Here is an 18,842-nt window from a genome sequence, read left to right as displayed (position 1 = left end):
CACACACGACAAGCTAAGAGCTGTCCCATACACACAATGACATTTGTATGAGGTCCTAAAATAGTTACGGTCTTCACTGACACACAAGTCTAACTTTAGCCACATTAATCACCACTTTATCTGACCCTATTTTATTGGATTGGCCATGCAGCACCCTGACATGAATGCAAGCTGACCACAGACAGCCCAGCTTCAGTGCTGAGTCAGCTGCATCTACAAGTGGCCAAGTGAACTCTAGGGTTGCTTTGCGATAATGAGAGGTTTGATGTAGATGATCTCAGAGGTCTTAGGCTGCTCTTGATTTCTCCTAATTCGATTCAGAGTTGAGTGTGTGTGTGTGTACATGCACATCCATGCCCATACATGTGAAAGCCAGAGGTGGATGTCCAGGGTCTGTCTTCCTCTACTGTTGTCCACTGTAGTTTTTGAGATGGGATATCTATCTAACCCTGGGACTCACTAATTAGCTAGGTTGACTGGCCATCAAGCCAGCTCTGTGACTACAGGCATGCATTGTCCCACCCAGGTTTTGAGTGTGTGTAAGAGGTGTATATATATGCCAGGCGATTGTGGCACATGCCTTTAACCCCAGCACTTGGGAGGCAGAGGCAGGTGGATTTCTGAGTTCGAGGCCAGCCTGGTCTACAGAGTGAGATCCAGGACAGCCAGGGCTACACAGAGAAACGCTGTCTCGAAAAACCATATATATATATGAATGTGCACATACACAGATCCATGCATGTACATGCAGAGGCCAGAACCAAACACTGGGTGTCTTCCTTTATTGATCTTATTGCCTTGAGTTCCTTTATTGATCTTATTGCCTTGAGATAAGATCTCTCACTGGCTTTTAGAGGCATAGATCCATTTGTCCCTCTGTCCCACAATGCTGTGGTTACAGGAAAGCACTGCCATGCCTAGTTTTGCTTATTTTTTTTCCTTCTCAGTTTTTCGAGAAGCCCTGTGTAGCCCTGTGTAGCCCTGGCTGTCCTGGAACTCACTCTGTAGAAAGAACTCAAAGATCCACCTGCCTCTGCCTCCCAAATGCTGGGGTAAAAGGTGTGTGCCACCACTGCCCAGATCCCATGTCCACCTTTTTGTGGGGGTGATTTGAACTCAGGTCCTCATGCTCATAAAATAAGCGTTTTCCTGAACCCCATCAATAGCACTTTCCAATACCCAAGTGGAGCACAAGGACCTACAGGTTCTTATTGCACCACCAAAGGCCACTGTACCTTCCTGTCCTCTACGTACAACACAAAAACCCCGAATTGACTTTGCCTGCTTTCTTTTATTTCAGTCTTCCCTGAATCCTCCTTAATAGTAACAGTCCTATCCTCCTGCCCTTTTAAAAGGCTTAGGAAACACACTGTATCAAAGGATGTAATTAGTTATTAGCTTTAAGATGATTTCTCTGCAGGGTTAATGGAGTCAAGAGAGCCTCAGAGCAGGAAGCTCGCTGCTTTGGGAATCAGGTGATTATGCCCAGTATGTTAATGAGATGTAGAAGGAAAAGGAAGCCTAAAAGGTGAAGCCTGGCAGCATGCCCTCAAACCCATGAAATTAATTTCCAGATACAGGAAGGAAGTTACTCCAAGGTGCAGGCTCCCTGTAGCTCCCTTAGAAGGCCAGCTGGGGACAATTAACCAGATACCAAGCACTGAGTCTGGGAAATAGTGTTCGGTGTCTTCAGTACAAAGGTGGATTTGTGTGTGTGTGTGTGTGTGTGTGTGTGTGTGTGTGTGTATGTGTGTGTGTCCATATTATTACTTATCTCATTGCTATGACAAAATCCTCTACAAAGGCAACATAAAGAGGGAAGGGTTTTACTTGGATCAGAGTTCCAAGGAATCCTGTCCATCATAGTGAAGAAACACCAGGAGCAGGAGGCATCTACTTATACTGTATCTCTAGTCAAGAAGCAGAGAAAGATGAATGCTGGTGCTCAGCTCATTTTCTGCTTTGTATTCAGTTCAAGACCCCATCCCACGGTCAAGGTGGGTCTTCCCCCTCTTAACTAATCTAATCTAGAAAATCTCTTATAGATGTGCCCAGAAATTTGTTTCTATGATGATACCAGACTCTGTCAGGTTGACAGTTTAGATTAACTACCACAAGGTAATGCCCCCACCTCCCAAGCAGCAGCCCAGCCAGAGGGAAGTGAAAGAGGGGGCAGAGGAGATTGAGCATGGGATAATCGTTTCTGCTAAAGCCCAGCCTCTCCTGGGTGAGACCTAGAATTTTCCAGGACTGCAGTGATAATACTGTCAGTCCCAGGTTGTACCACATGAGGCAATGGAGCCAGACCTTCTCAGTCCTGCAGCCCAGAATGAGAACATGGCCAAGCCTTAGGCTTCTCTCATCCAAAATAACTCCCCAGCCAAGGCACTAAAGGCCAGCAGTCAGGGGTGGTTACAGCACCTGGGCACAATCCCAAAGAGCCTACTTTAGGGGCTGAAGAGGAAGAGCAGAATGAGCCTTGCAGTATCCTTGATCAAAAACTTGTTTTTGTGTCTATGTTACAGACTGCATGTCAGGCCCATGTCCTTTTGGGGAGGTTCATCTTCAGCCATCCACATCAGAGCTACCCATCCTCAACAGAACCTTCATCTGGGATGTTAGAGCTCATAAGAGCATTGGCTTGGAGCTGCAGTTCGCAACCCCTCGACTGAGGCAGATTGGACCAGGCGAGAGCTGTGCAGACGGGGTGACTCACTCCATCAGTGGCCATATAGATGCCACTGAGGTCAGAATTGGGACCTTCTGCAGTAATGGCACCGTGTCCCGAATCAAGATGCAAGAGGGTGTGAAAATGGCCTTACACCTGCCCTGGTTCCACCGCAGGAACGTCTCAGGCTTCAGTATTGCAAATCGATCATCTATCAAACGTGAGTATGCACCTCCTGTCCCCTCTGCGTGATCAGATGGATGTATGCAGAATGTCCCAGGGTATTCAACATGCAGTATCAGCAATTTGTTTGTTTGTTGCTTGCTTGATTGTTTGTGTACCTCTGGCTGTCCTGAAACACACTCTATAGACCAAGCTGGTCTTAAAATCCACCTTTATCTGCCTCCTGAGTGCTAGGATTAAAGTGTGTGACACTAATGCCTAATAGGTACTTATTTTTTAATACAGAGTCTCATGTTGCCCAGGCTGACTGTAGTTCACTATGTAACCAAGACTGACCTTAAACTTCTGATCTTCCTGCCTCCATCTCTCCAGTGCTGGTATTACAAATGTGTACTGTCAGGCCCAGCTTCTTTGTCCTTTAACACACAATGTTTGTTTCACAAAGTGATGGGGGAACAGGCTGTGGCAGCTTTGATCCCAGCATGCAGGAAGCAGAGGCAGTCGAACCTCTGTGAGTTTGAGGACACCCTGGTCTACAAAGAGAGTTCCAGAGTTCCAGGACCACCAGGGCTGTTACACAGAGAAACCTCTTGGGTGGCGGGGGGTGGGAGGGGGTGGGGAGGAGTAGGGGGAAAGCAGAGATATGGGTTTGGTTGTACAGCCTCACTTTCACAGAGCTCAGACTTCATCACCCTGCCGTCTGTCTTCTCTGCGCACATGTCAGTGAGTCAGCTGTTGTGCTGGTTTTCCTAACTCATGCTGCCTCAGGAAAATCAGTCTTGAAGGATCAGTGTACAACAGCTCAGCATAACAAAAAGTAACATTGTAGAAACTTTAGCCGAATAAATCATCTTAGAAGCAAAGGTGATACCCAAAGCTTTTCACTTCCTCCTGATTCTGTATGGCTTTTAATGCTCTCAGTGCTGTGTATGCATGCGTGTCTATATGTTCGTGTGTCAGATACTGCTCAATTCCACATTCAGATCTGTTGGCAGCTTTAACTAAGCCCTGGGGACTATGTTAACCCCCAAGGAGATGAGAGTACACCAAGCAAACGGGCTTCCCCCTACCCAGTCAGTTATTAAACATTTGCTCACACACTGCTAATGGCTCTTTGTTCCTAATCACCACCCTCAGTATAAATATTATGTACAGTCCTGCTCTTGAGGCCTGCATTTCCCCAGTACCCCTGCCCTCAGCCATGGACAGTCAGGACAGGTATCAGCATCTCCTTTCTTTCTGTTTTGGATCTGTCTCAACAGGCCTGTGCATCATCGAGTCAGTATTTGAGGGTGAAGGCTCAGCAACCCTGATGTCAGCCAACTACCCAGGAGGCTTCCCTGAAGATGAGCTTATGACCTGGCAATTTGTTGTCCCCGCACACCTAAGGGCCAGTGTCTCCTTCCTCAACTTCAATGTCTCCAACTGTGAGAGGAAGGAGGAACGCGTTGAATACTATATCCCAGGCTCCACCACCAACCCAGAGGTGTTCAGGCTGGAAGACAAGCAGCCAGGAAACATGGCTGGGAACTTCAACCTCTCCCTGCAAGGCTGTGACCAGGATGCCCAGAGCCCAGGTATCCTTCGGCTGCAGTTCCAGGTCCTGGTCCAACGTCCACAGGATGAAAGCAGTGAGTGATCTATGCCCTCTCTCCTCCTGTACCTCGTGTTGCTTAGGAGAGGTGGCTGCCTCTTCTGCATATATAGCAGCCAGGACATGTGGACTCTGGACGCTGCAGGAGTTTCAGGAAGTGTTACCCGTGGAGACAGTCTCACAGGGAGACACTAAGCAGGCGCTTTGGCTTTAGCACAAAAGCTAAAGCAAGCAGTTCTGCATCATTCAGGGTGTGTGTGTGTGTGTGTGTGTGTGTGTGTGTGTGTGTGTGTACACTGTGTATGTGAAGGTGCCATTATAACAGTTCTGAGCCATCTAAAGTGGGGGCTGAGGACTGAATTCAGATTCTCTTTTAGAACAAGTGCCCTTACTACTCAGCCATCTTTCTAGCCCCAGCTAGTCTGTTTTCAGTGAGGACATTGAAAAGTTGCCTTGAAAGACCTCTCTTGCCTTGACCCTGCAGTGGGAACCAGAATGCCAGTCACCATCATCCATAACAGTGGATTAGTAACTATCATAATTCTCAGCAAACACTACCCTCACCACCACCACCATACCCATCACCACACCATCACCTTAGACACACTCATTCTAAACCCTGTGCTAAACATACCAAACATTACATAGTCTTAGCTAACTCTAATGAAACCAGACAATTCAGAGGAGTGTGGAATCAGCCTTGACTCTGTCTTGAGTCTTATAGTTCAACAACAGTAGAGCAAACTCAGAGCTTCACAGGAGAAGAAAATGGCATAGGAAGTTCTGAGAAAGTGTGTGTGGTATGTATGTATGTATGTATGTATGCATGTATGTATGTGTATGTGTGGTGGGGGGGCTGTGGTGGTGGTGGTGTGTGTGTGTATGGTGTGTGTATGTGGTATGTGTATGGTGTGTGGGGGGTGGTAGGGTGTGTGTGTATGTGCACATGTCTGAATATGCTCATTCTACAACAGGTGACTTGTCACTTGGGGCACTTCACATGGTAGCTGCCTGTCCATGACTCACACCTTGTCTCTTTGTGGTTTCAGATAAAACCTACACGGTGGACCTGAGTCGTGAGCGAACCATGTCGCTCACCATAGAGCCACGGCCAGTCAAACATGGCCGCAGGTTTGTTCCTGGGTGCTTCGTGTGTCTAGAGTCTCGGACTTGTAGTACCAATGTCACCCTGACAGCTGGCTCCATACACAAGATTTCCTTCCTGTGCGATGACTTGACACGCCTGTGGGTGAATGTGGAGAAAACCCTAAGTATGCCCTTACCAAAAACCCTGTCTATATCATTACCCAGAAGCCCAGACTGCATAAGTTCTCCCCATCCCTTGCCTCAGCTGTGCGCACACGCACGCACACGCATGCACACACACATACACACACGTGCAAGGGGTCAGAGGATAACTTATGGGAATCAGTTTTCTCCTTCTGCCATGTAGATTCCAGGGACCAAACTCAGGTTGCCCAGTTTAGTGGCATGTGCCTTCACCCACTGAGCCATCCTGCCCTTAGTGGAGCTCAGTAGGTGGGTTGTGAAAGGTGTAGTCTGAAATGACCACCAAGGGCAGGTGAACAGGATCAAGAGAGAGAGTCTGCAAGTGTTAGCACACCTAGTTAGGGCAGTTATCTGCTGAGCATTCATCCCTCAGAAGGTCATAGCAGCTCTGTATTCCTGAAGCAGCTCTGTGTCCCTGCAGCAGCTCCTCTGTGTCCCTGCAGCAGCTCCTCTGTATCCCTGCAGCAGCTCTGTGTCCCTGCAGCACCTCCTCTGTATCCCTGCAGCAGCTCCTCTGTATCCCTGCAGCAGCTCTGTGTCCCTGCAGCAGCTCTGTGTCCCTGCAGCAGCTCTTCTGTATCCCTGCAGCAGCTCTGTATCCCTGCAGCAGCTCCTCTGTATCCCTGCTTGTCTCTGCCCAACCTGCCAGCCTCCCCTGGGGAAGTCTTTTCTTCCTTTGCTCAGCTGCACCATCCCTGTCTCCACTTGCCTAATTCCTGACTCCTTGTCTGTCAAGAACTTAGACTCCTGGGAGATGGAGATGTAATTTGGTTGGTAGAATGCTTCCATAGCATGCATTAGGTTCTGATTTGGCCATGTAAGTTCAAGCCCAGCCTGGAAAAAACTGAAACCCTGACAAAACAAACGAAATGGATTAGCCTGGCTCCTTCTGTGGCTTGTGAGAGTCTTAACAATGCAGGCAAACTCATACTCAAGACTGGACATGAGGTTAAGTTGGCATAGTGATTTCCTAGCTTTCACAACACCCTGGGCTCTCCCCAGCAATGCATGAACCATGCATGTACTCCTGAAATCTTAGTACTTAAGAAGTGAACACAGGAGAATCAGAAGTTCAAGGTCATTTCTAGCTACATAGAGTTTCAGGCCAGCCTAACTATATGAGATCCTGTCTTTTAAAAACAAAACAAAACAAACAAAAAATCTGAACCAGGTCTACAAGTGCATGCTTTTAATCCCAGCTCTAAGGAGGCAAAGGTAGGTAGATGTGAGTTCAAGGCCAGCCTGATCTACATAGAGAGATTCGGGACAACCAGGGTGACCTAAAGAGACCTTATCTCAAAGAAGAAAAGAAAACTCAGTCACCTTGTGCTGAGACTCCATGATCTCTGACAGGAAGCTGAGGGTCCTGGAGCTGAAGTAGTGTGAAGCCATCCAATTAAGAAGTGGTGGGGTACGGTGCAAGTAGAGAAGGTCATGATGTCACTCACATCTCTAACATGACACAGAAATGTGGGGACATGTTGGGGTAGAGACTTGTGTCTTAGCATCCCAGACGAAGGAAGACACGAAGGAGAAGAGTTCTTCTGTCCTGAGAGTAGACAGGAAAGCTGATGAAAAGCCGTGAATGGAAAGGAAAGCAGGCAGCCCCCACTCTGTCCTTTGGCCAACCTACTTGGAGGGTGTACTCCACCCATCCCCCCAAGCTCCCTTGCACATGGGTATCACCAACTTTCTCTTCTAGGCTGCCTGGACCACCGCTACTGCTATAGGCAGTCCTTCGAACTGCAGGTGCCTGACTATATCCTCCAGCTGCCTGTACAGCTGCATGACTTCTCCTGGAAGCTACTGGTGCCCAAGGACAGGCTCAGCCTCATGCTGGTGCCAGGCCAGAAGCTGCAGCAGCATACGCGAGAGAGGCCTTGTAACACCAGCTTTGGGTACCACGTGACCAGCACCACCCCTGGCCAGGACCTGTACTTTGGTTCCTTCTGCTCAGGAGGCTCCATCGAGAAGATCCAGGTGAAGCAAAATAGCTCGGTGACACTCAGAGCCTATGCTCCCAGCTTTCAACAAGAAGTCTCCAAGCAAGGCCTGATAGTGTCCTATATACCGTATTTCAAAGGTAAGTGTTCCCTTGCCCATCCACCATTAAACCCTCTAAGCCATTCTTGTTAGACAATCATTGCATCTTGTATAAACCTGCATTAGTTACTTTCCTGTTGTGTGACCAAATACATAGGAGGAACATCTTAAGGAAGGGTTTTTTGACTCACAGTTTACAAGTACAGTCCACCATAATGAAAAAAGTCATAATTTAGAGAGAAAGGATCGTTGTCTGAGTTTGCTCCTCATCAGAAGTGCAGGACATTGGGTCCTAATCCTGACAATTTCATCAAACTCCCATGGAAATTTCCAGTTCTTATAAATTTGAAAAATGTTTCTGACAGTGAGAGGTGTGGCTGGTAGACAGGAAGACAAGTCAGGTTCTAGTCTTTTTGGAAAAGCTGACATGGGTAAAATGAGAAATGACAAACTATTCCCCAGCCCTGCTTTGACAGTTCAGTATACCATGGAGAGCACAGCAGGGGAGGGGGTGGTTACTAGGGAAGAAATAGCAGATGCAAGGGTCCTGTTCTGCAAGGCAGAGGCAAGATCAAGGTCCACAGTGCTCTGAGGTAGAGAATGAAGTCTAAATGGCTCTCTGGGGTCACCTGAATACAGCTGATTGCAAAAGTCAAATCACCATTGCATGTTGCTCAAGGATGGTGCTGTTACAGTAGAGGTCAGGGATGGTGGTGTTTCATTAGAGATCATTTTGAAGTTGGCTGCGACCTTTATTTGAGGCTGATTTTTCAGTGGCAGGGTGGGAAAGAAATAAATCTTTGTGATAGATTAAGGTCAATCCAGGTTGACCTGATTGCCATCTTCATGATTACAAGGGAATCCCCTTTGGGAAGCTTTGAAAATCAGGGTTATTCTCCCCAGAGCAGAATGTTAGTTCTCATCTGGAGCATATAGCAGACCTGCAGATATGTTGAAAGCCCTTTCAACATTTCGATGCTAGACATCTGCCCAAACCTGCAGCTTTGCTATTGTTGTTGTTGTTGCTCTCTCTGGGGCAGACATAGATATATCCCACTCCCACAGTAGAGTGGGGTAGGGAGATTGCCGCTTTGGGAATATTTCTGAGAACCCTCATTTGGCAAACTGTTCTGATGTTTGTTTGAAATGAGCCTGGACACATAGTCTAATAGAGAGTGGTATCCTTCACTAACCAATACAGTAACCACATGCAATCATGTAAACCAAAATCAGTGTTGAATGAATGAAAAATATGCACTTCTGTTGCATTGGCTTTCCATTGGTGAGATAACTTATATGCAGGAAAAGTTTTCTTTGGCTCACAGATTCAGACTGAATGCCATGCTTGGTAGATCGAGCCACCGTTGGGGTCTATGTTGGAGCAATATATCATAGTAGGGATGTGTAATGGGAGCAGCTGCTCACCTCATGGTCATCAGAAAGCAAAAAAGAGAGTAAAGAACAGGGTCCCAATAGTCCCTTTAAGGGTATTCCCCGGTGACCTAACTTCCTTCTATTTGACCTCTCTCCCCTTATAGGTCCTATCACCTCCCAGTAGTACTATGAACTGGTGACTGGACCTGTACTCTACAGCCTTTAGGGGATAGTGTAGATGCTGACTATACTACTTGGCACAGTGGGCACACAAGAAGTGCTCAATAGGTGCACATGAATATTGACTACCTACTGAACAATCATAATATAGAACATGTCCATCATAGCAGAAAGTTATCTTGGATGGCACTGGTGTAATCTATTCAGTATCCCTTACACTCCCTTTTCTCTCCATTCTATTGAGTGATATAGCATTTGTCTGGATCTCTTCCCTTTCCTGCAGAGGAAGGCATCTTCACGGTGACCCCAGACACAAAAAACAAGGTCTACCTAAGATCACCCAACTGGGACCGTGGCCTGCCTGCCCTCTCCTCAGTGTCTTGGAATATCAGTGTGCCTAGCAACCAAGTGGCTTGTCTGACCATCTTCAAAGAGCGTTCTGGCTTGGCCTGCCAGTCAGGGCGTGCATTCATGATCATCCAGGAGCAGCAGTCCCGGGCAGAGGAGATCTTCAGCTTGGAGGAGGAAGTCCTGCCTAAGCCAAGTTTCCACCATCACAGCTTCTGGGTTAACATCTCCAATTGCAGCCCCATGAATGGCAAGCAGCTAGATTTGCTCTTCTGGGTGACTCTTACCCCGAGGACTGTGGGTAAGAACTTTCAGGGTCTCCTGGAGGTGGTGAAGGAAAGAAAAAATTGAGGGGCACGGAACAAGCTTTCGAGGCAAGTCAGGAAACAGATTGAGTCATAGCTATCCACACATCAGCTATTGTACAACATTTACTGTTCGCACATTGTCTGGGCAAGTCTGTTCTGAGCTAAGCTTATTGGGTCCATGTATTATTCATCTGCAGGCTGTACAGGTTGATTACAAGACTTTGCTGATCTTGACTATCTATATCCTGACAAAGGTCCCAGCCCAATGACCTGAGACAGTAGCGCTTATTTAACTCTCTGTCTTGTGCTGAGAAATGCACAAGACACCAAAGGAAGCATAGAAGGAACAAGCAGAACACATCTTCTGCCACATTCTCTTGGCTCACGTGGATCCTTCTGCTACAGTTCTTCACTCTTTAACTCCATGATCTATATAGGAGTTCTCTTCACTCCTGTGATCTTCATCTGTAGAGTGAGGAATGAAAGATCATAGGGAGACAGTAACGAGGATTAAAATATGAGAACCTGGGGCTGGAGAGATGGTCCTGCAGTTAGGAGCACTGTCTGCTCTTCCAGACAGAGGTCCTGGGTTCAATTCCCAGCAACCACATGGTGGCTCACAACCATCTGTAATGGGGTCTGATGCCCTCTTCTGGTGTGTCTGAAGAGACAATGGTATACTCATATACATAAAATAAATAAATCTTTAAAAAATATATATGAGGACCTGGAGAGAGAGGGGGAGAGGGAATGGGAGGGAGGGGAGGGAGAGAGAGAGAGAGAGAGAGAAAGAGAGAAAGAGAGAGAGAGAGAGAGAGAGAGAGAGAGAGAGAGAGAGAGAGAGAACGAACCACTAAGAACCCCCAGCTCTGAAGTTACTACTTGGACCTTCTTCCTCTCCTGTTCTCTTTTTCTGTCACTTATTTCTATGTCCTCTGAATCTCACCCTTCGTTTCTTTGTGAGTCTGGTGTGGTGTTCCCTCTCAGATCTGTGCTCTTTTCCCATTGTGCGGTATGGGGAAAAAGACAAGCCAACCCAGATGAAATGGTCCTTCACCTGGTCCTTCACTCCTTCTGATGTTTGAGTCTGCTCTCCCCTCTGCTTTTCCTTCTCTACGACAGCCTGGTGACCAGGGAACACACCCAGTGGAAGCCAGGAGTAGCGTCCCACCCCTATCTGTTTCATGTATCTAAGTGCTACATACAAACTATTTCAAATTGTATTGGTTTAGACCAGTGGTTCTCAACCTGAGGGTCACAACTCCTGCAAGGGTAGCCTATCAGATATCCTGTGTATCAGATATTTATACTATAAATCATAATGGTAGCAAAATTAGTTATGAAGTAGCAACAAAATAATTATGGTGGGGGGGGTCACAACAATATGAGGAACTATGTTAAAGGTCACAGCATTAGGAGGCTTGAGAATCACTGACTTAGATAGTAACCCTTTTGTTTGCTCGTAACTATGAGTCAGAAATTCAGACAACACAGTGGTTAATATGCATGTACCAAACAGCTCAAAGGAAATAGTTCCACTGGAGACATGAACCTGGAGCCTTGGCTTTCCCTCTTAGCTCAATTGAGTTTTATACCCAGGGAGACTCTGCATGATTAACATGGGTGGCCTCTACAGAATCAAACTTGTAATAAACTGTCTGACTTCCTCTCCTGGAAAAGTACCAGCTGACAGTTCCTTTAAAGATGAGACTCAGACCTGACCCAGTCACCTTCAGAGTTTTGTATCAGAAGGGAAGAAGCTGGGGACTGTGAACGTATCCAGTTCTTCCTTATGCTAACTCTCTCGTCTCTTCCTTTGCCTTCCTGTCTCTGCTCACAGATTTGGCTGTCATCATTGGTGCAGCAGGAGGTGGAGCTCTGCTACTGTTTGCCCTGGTACTCATCATCTGCTTTGTGAAAAAGAAGTAAGTGGAGTCTCTCCAGCTGTCTTTAGCTGATTTGATGCCTCCCTTGGATCATACTCAATAGGTGGATGGATGGATGGGTGGATGAATAGATGGATGGATGAGTGCTAGGATTACAGGCATGTCTCCACATCTAGCTTATTTGTATCAATGATGTTGGGGTTTTTTGCTTCCCAGTTCCCCACAAAGATCAATGTTAAATATTCTTACCAAGGCTACATTACAATTTCACAGGGTGGAGAGGCACACCTGGGGAACACACACGTGCTCGAGCACACGTGAGCGCGTGCACACACACACTCATGGATACATGCCACAGCCCATGGTAAGAGGACAATCTGTGAGGATTGGATCTCTCTTTCCACCATGTGAGTCCTCGGATCAAACTCAGTTTCCTCAGCAGGCTTGCTCAGCTGTGAGCTCCCACAGTACGCCTCTCTCCCAGCTCCCCACGCTGGGATTACAGACATGTGCCACCAAACCTAGCTTTTTACAGGGACGCTGAGCATCTATCTGACCTGGGTCCTCATGCTTGCACAGCGTCTGATTTCATTACAGATGGTTATGAGCCACCATGTGGTTGCTGGGATTTGAACTCACAAACTTCGGAAGAGCAGTCAGTGTTCTTACCCATTAAGCCATCTCACCAGCCCTGCAATGGGACTATCTTAAACCGTCCAGCTGTTGAGGAATGCCTGGCTTCTTCCTGGTCCAAGAAGACTTTTCCTGTGAAGTGTGCACGGGGGACACAGCATGTCCTACTAGCTGGGACACATGCTTTTAACACTGAGCCCCTTGAACATTTGGATTTGGTTGAGAGGAAGAGTTTAGATGTCATGCCTCATTCTCCAAACTGATCCAAATTAACCTGAGACTTACCAGCACAGGCAGTCTCTCCGTGGTCTCCAACTACATAAGGCTGCTGGCTGACATGCTTGCGTGAAGCCCCTGTTCCAAAGTTGTGTGTGCGTGGAGCAGGGCAGGTTCTTTAAGGACAAGGGGAAATACTGATGCTGAACTTGTTTCTGCTATAGGTGTTTATTGAGAGTCTCCTTGGTACTAGGACCACGTAATGTACTGGGGACAAACCAGGAGCTCTTGCCACAATCTTTCCCACATTCCATCAGTAGAGGGAAAAAGCCAGGCACTGTGAGGACCTGAGGGAGGGATGTCTGCTGAAGGCCAGATGGATTTTTACCTCACAAAAGCCGAGTCTGGGATTAGTGAACTGCCAGCCTTTCATTCTACAGCCCATTATGTTAATTGGACTGACGGCCTCCTTTTGAGTTAGCTATTGTCCAAGTCCCTGTGCTTTGTTCACGCAAGGCGAAGCTGTGTGCCCATGGCAGACATGCCAACAATTGTCCACATCTGAGTACCAGAAAACACCACACACCCAAAGCTAATGGCTTCACTGAATCCTGGATTTTGTCTTCGCTTTAGCTTTTTTTCCCTGGTGGCTGCTGTTGATGGGATGGGACAGAGCCACTCAGCTAATGATGAGCTGTTCTGTCCTCAACTCTAGCAGAAAATTAGCTAGCTTGTACCCTTCTCTCCTCCTGAGTCATGGACATTAACTGTCTGGAATTAGTTAATCAGCTTTGCTCTGTGAAAGAGAGGCAGCACTATTAGTACAGGTTAGTACTGAATGTTCTAGAAGGTTGGCCTGGGCATGCTGAGCTGATGTGGTTTAGAAAGGCTTGTTCATTCCTATTACTGGGAAGAAAAGGGGGAAGAAATTACCAGGTATCTTCATTGTTGGTTTCCCTGAAGTCTATCAGAAGCAAAACAAATTCACTTAAACCACCTCTTCCACTTAAGATCCTTCAGTTTCCACCTTGGAAACCTGAGACAAGAACTATGTGTTTAAGGATAGCCCCTAGAATAGTTTCATTTTCAAATGCTAACAGCAAGGACAAGATGAGCTAGGCTTAGAACCCCAAGGACTCCCATGTGTCACTTATCTGTTTCCTCATTCTGTTGTGCCACTCTCTACAAACAGGAAGAAGGTGGATAAGGGTCCTGCTGTGGGTATCTATAATGGCAATGTCAATACCCAGATGCCCCAGACCCAAAAGTTCCCAAAAGGGCGAAAAGACAATGACTCCCATGTGTATGCTGTCATCGAAGACACCATGGTGTATGGGCACTTGCTGCAGGACTCGGGTGGATCCTTCATCCAACCAGAGGTGGACACCTACCGGCCCTTCCAGGGCCCCATGGGAGACTGCCCTCCCACCCCACCCCCTCTATTTTCCAGGACCCCAACTGCAAAGTTCACTGCAGATGAGCTGGCTCCTAGTAGCCCTCCTGAGTCTGAGAGTGAACCCTACACTTTCTCGCATCCCAACAAGGGGGAGGTTGGTGTCAGGGAGACTGGCATCCCCTTACTCCATACCCAGGGACCAGTGGAGACTGAAGAGTAACTTGGCCCCATTCCAAAGACTTTGCTGAGATGCATGGCACCAGACATTGAGACATGAAGAACTGTCCCATCAAGAGGTCAGAGGGAAGCACAATCGGCTAGAAAGAAGAGTAGCTTTTGCAAGGTGCCATCAAATCTTGATCTTCTGGTGGACTGCTTCCAGTGATGGGCAAATCATGACTTTCTGATGGGGATGCCATCCTAAAGCTCAGGCCTTCCTGAACTCGGGTTGTGTTGAGGCTGGCCACAGGGACAGAAGAGAGACACGATCCACCCAGACAAGACTACAATGAGCCCTGGAGTCCTGGATTCCCGATGACAAGCAGAGACCTGGATGATTCCCAGGAGCTCCACTTGAGGTCTCTGCTCTCACTGGAGTCCTATGAATGAAAATGGCAATGTGCTTTTTTTTTAAATTAGTTGTAGTAGTAGTAGTAGTATTTATTTGGCAGTCCTGTATGTTTTTAAAAAGTTGGGTATGGAGCTGAGGGTGTAGCCAAGTTGGTAGAATGCTTGCCTAACATGCACAAAGCTCTGGGCTCCCTCCTGCATAAAAGCAGGCAGGATGGTGCACACCTGTAGTCTCGGGAAGATCAGAATTTCAAGTCACCATCAAGTATGCAGTGAGTTGAAGGCCCCCTGGTCTGTGTAAGGTCCTCTTGAGAACACGCACAGCTCTTTTGACCCCTGTGGTAACGGCTCGCGCTAACTGGTTTGGACAGCTGTGCTTTGGTTTTTGCAGACCTCTAGATAAATGTACACCTGCGGGGAAGGTGAGAACCCAGCCAGAAGAGTATCTGCATGTATGTATCTCTTACTCAATAAGGGGCTTCCCAATCCTCCTTGACTGCCTGTAGCTGCCCCACTGCAGAATTTATCACAGATCTCCTTGTCCCCTACTCCTAGAAATAAGAGAAAGTTCCTTGAGCTGCCCTGTGTGGTATGTGGCTCTCCCACCTGCAGCAATACTTTGACATGTAAACAGAAAGTTTGAGAATAACTTGATCCTTTAAAAATATATAAATATAGGCAGTGTTGGTACATGCCTTTAATTCCAGAACTTGGGAGACAGAGTCAGGCATATCCCGGTGAGTTTGAGGCCAATCTGGACTATATAGTGAGTTCTAGGACAGCCAGGGCTACACACAGAAATCCAGCTACACAGAGAAACCCTTTCTTGATAAAACAAAACAAAACAAAACAAAAAAATAAAAATAAAAAAAAAACAAGAAGGAAAAAAGAAATACTGTAATACACACACATACCAGACAGTGGCCATCTGTATCAATTTCATGCCATCACTGCAGCACATCCTTTGGTGGATTGAAAACTGCATCAATACAGTTCTGGAGATCAGAATTCCCAAACTAGCTTGACTGAACTAAAATCAGGGTGTTCTTTCAGCTGTGCTTCCAAAGCTCTCAGGATTTCCTTGCCCTTCCCAGCATCTAGAAGCATCCATGGCTGAGCAAGTCTGTCTTGGTATGGCTGGTCACTGATTGAACTACTTGCTACTTTCATTTGCAGATCCAGTGTAGTTCACATATCAACAGCCTTAACTTAATCACTCAGGAAAAGTCCCTTTACTGTGTTTTAGGCACAGCATCCACTGGCTGGAAGGTGTGAGCATCTCTGAGGGTAAGAGAACATTGTTCTGCCTCTCCCATCCTCCTGCTGCTGGTACTCAAAGGAGATCATACAAAATCACCCAGTCTATAAAGTGTTTGGTTTAGCCTATATATTTTTTAAGTTAATTTTTTTTTCCCTAACAACCCAGCTCAGAGGACTTGTTCGTGCTGGATGCATATCCTTGACCAGAGATGCCCAGCTAAAGTGAGTCACGGGTAGCTCTGGCCCTCAGATAGGACATCCAAGGTAACCCATCCTGCCTTGCTTGCCTCTACTCTGTGGCTGTGTGCTTGTGGCTTAGATTGACACTGAATTTTATGAAAGGTAAAGGAGGCGCTTCCAACACTTAACAGAGTAAGGAGACCGCGAAAGTTCCTCCTACCATGATGTAGAGGGAAAGCCACAGTAGTTCTGGACTCTGTTAAACCTTCTCCAGGAAATACGTGTGGTTCATGATTCTCAGGGAACTGACCTTGGATGCTACATCTTGCCCACGCAGCCTCAGACAGAGCTCTTGCCCATCTTGAGCCATCTCCAAGAAGGAGAGGGTTCACTTTTTAATCATACCCTGGGGGATGTTTTCTTTTCTTTCCGAAAACTTTCCTCTAACTCCTTTCCAGGAGAGAAGGTTGTTTCCTACCCAGCTACCCAAGGTGCTGATGGCCCTCTGTGAGGGTAGGGTCAGGGACAGCTGTGGCTCCTTGCTTCACCTGGAATCACCATGCTGAGCAGGGGCCCTGTATGCTTCCTCCCCGATGCCTTCTCCCTTCAAATGCCCCTTGAGGAGACCGTCAGTCTCACGTGTTGGTTCTTACTGTGTGTCAGCCCAGTACCCTTCTACCTTGGTTCTGCTAACCTTGCATCTATTGGCTGTGCCTGTAGCTGTGTACGGAAGGAAGAGGTTGACTCTTCCATGGCGACAAGCCAAAGTCCAACAGCTGTAACCTCAGTACAGGTTGGAGAACCAGTCTGTGGATCTGCAAAGCATATATGAAAATTATTTATTTAATGACAGATAACATCGTATTCATTTACTTTTATAAATAAACAAATATACAAGACAAATGCATGTCCATTTGTTTAATGCTACTGTCTGTGCTGTTTCCGTAGAGGCCCCTCGTTCAAAAGCCGTTTCTTTTCACAGGCCCCACATTGGCCAACAAGCTGCCCTGTCCGATGTTCACCAAGGGCTTACTGCACAGGAAACCAGTCTTTTATGCTGCCATCTCTTCATCTGATGCCATGCCCAATGGGAAGCAATTATTTTTGCTTGAAATAAAATGAGACCTATCCAGGCATGGTAGTATATACATGTAATCCCACACTAGGAGACTGTCTTAGTCAGGGTTTCTATTCCTGCACAAACATCACGACCAAGAAGCAAGTTGGGGAGAAAAGGGTTTATTCGGATTACACTTCCACATTGCTGCTCATCACCAAGGAGGTCAGGACTGGAACTCAAGCAGGTCAGGAAGCAGGAGCTGATGCAGAGGGCATGGAGGGATGTTCTTTACTGGCTTGCTTCCCCTGCTTGCTCAGCCTGCTCTCTTATAGAACCAAGACTACCAGCCCAGAGATGGTCCCACCCACAAGGGGCCTTTCCCCTTGATCACTAATTGAGAAAATGCCTTACAGTTGGATCTCATGGAGGCATTTCCTCAACTGAAGCTCCTTTCTCTGTGATAACTCCAGCTGTGTCAAGTTGACACAAAACTAGCCAGTACAGAGACTGAGAGAGAATTGTGAGTTCAAGGCTAGCCTGGGATACATAGCAGAAGTTTTACATTCTGCCATCCACTTTGAGGCCTACGGCAGCAGCAGTGAATCAGGCTGGGGCTGTAGTTCCACCCACGGCAGCCCACATTATTTTTTTAAGGCAGGTGTTGTGATCTAAGTGATGGATGTCATAAAGTCCCACCATGGGGCAGATCTCAAGTGGAAGGTATTTTTGGGGAGGGGGTATACAGAGGCTGCCTCTGAGTGAGGATGGAGGGGAGATGAGAGACTGCGATTTTATAAAGGGATGGAGCACACGCACAGGGGAGGTATGCAACTCATTCATGGTGACAGGAAATGTGTCACATTTTGGCAGCTAGTGATGATGCATCCTGATGTCACTGGGTCCCCAGGGCAGACATTGGAGATGCCTGGTTGTTAACATCAGGGTCACTCACTAAATGTGGGACTTCCAATCTGGCTCAACTAACTGGGCAGTAAGCCTCAGGGATCCTGCAGTGTTGCAGGGTATTTGATCATAGTGTGAACCCTGAGATTGTGTTATTTACTGAAGAAAAACTTTTCTAGTTGTAGTGTGACTCAGCCCTAACGTACACCAGATCCCTCTGGCTGGAATGCAGACATGCCCTTAATGCGCACCTTTAATCCCAAACAATGAAGGTAAAGTTAGTTACCTCAGGGGTAAAGGAAGCACCCATGTTTGAAAGTGATGTCTAATTGAGTGGCAGACAATTGAGAGGCAGTTTTACCAGGACAATTGTACAGAGGCAGTAGGATGAAGAGAAAACAAGCTAGACACAGGTAAAGACAGAATGAGTCAGAGGATGAGAAGGAGCCAGAAGATTAGAACATATTGGCAGAGTTAGTATGAGGGCAAACAGAGCAATTCAGGAGATGCCTAGAGAGAGAGAAGCTAGATCTAATCAGTCAGCTTGAAGAGGTGTTTGAGCCAGAATGGTTGAGCCAGTCAGAGCTCAGAAAGAACTCGAAAGGGTGAGCTTATTCTCAGAGGTTAAGAACATTCTAGGCCTAGATAAGACTGTACAAAGGCTAGAAGCTTTTAGGACAAGACCTCAGTTAGCAGAGTCAATAAGCCTTGGAGATGACAATTACATAAGGTGAATAGAAGTTACTTTTA

At 46.9% G+C, this 18,842-nt stretch overlaps 1 protein-coding gene across 1 annotated transcript in view; it reads left to right on the top strand.

Moving 5' to 3' along the window:
* Cdcp1 (CUB domain containing protein 1) overlaps positions 1-15,537 on the top strand; it is a 36,274-nt gene extending 20,737 nt beyond the window's left edge. The window contains exons 3-9 of the mRNA XM_021173068.1: positions 2,526-2,888; positions 4,114-4,482; positions 5,495-5,716; positions 7,438-7,818; positions 9,616-9,981; positions 11,829-11,913; positions 13,916-15,537. Coding sequence (XP_021028727.1) covers positions 2,526-2,888; positions 4,114-4,482; positions 5,495-5,716; positions 7,438-7,818; positions 9,616-9,981; positions 11,829-11,913; positions 13,916-14,339 — 2,210 coding nt within the window. The 3' untranslated portion in view covers positions 14,340-15,537. The remainder of the gene's footprint in view (positions 1-2,525; positions 2,889-4,113; positions 4,483-5,494; positions 5,717-7,437; positions 7,819-9,615; positions 9,982-11,828; positions 11,914-13,915) is intronic.
* The last annotated feature ends 3,305 nt before the right edge of the window (positions 15,538-18,842 follow it).

This window comes from Mus caroli, chromosome 9 (genome assembly GCF_900094665.2).
Source record: "Mus caroli chromosome 9, CAROLI_EIJ_v1.1, whole genome shotgun sequence".
Classification (NCBI taxonomy): Eukaryota; Metazoa; Chordata; class Mammalia; order Rodentia; family Muridae; genus Mus; species Mus caroli.
Note: the sequence above shows the minus strand (reverse complement) of the source record. Positions and strands in the feature narration are given on the sequence as shown.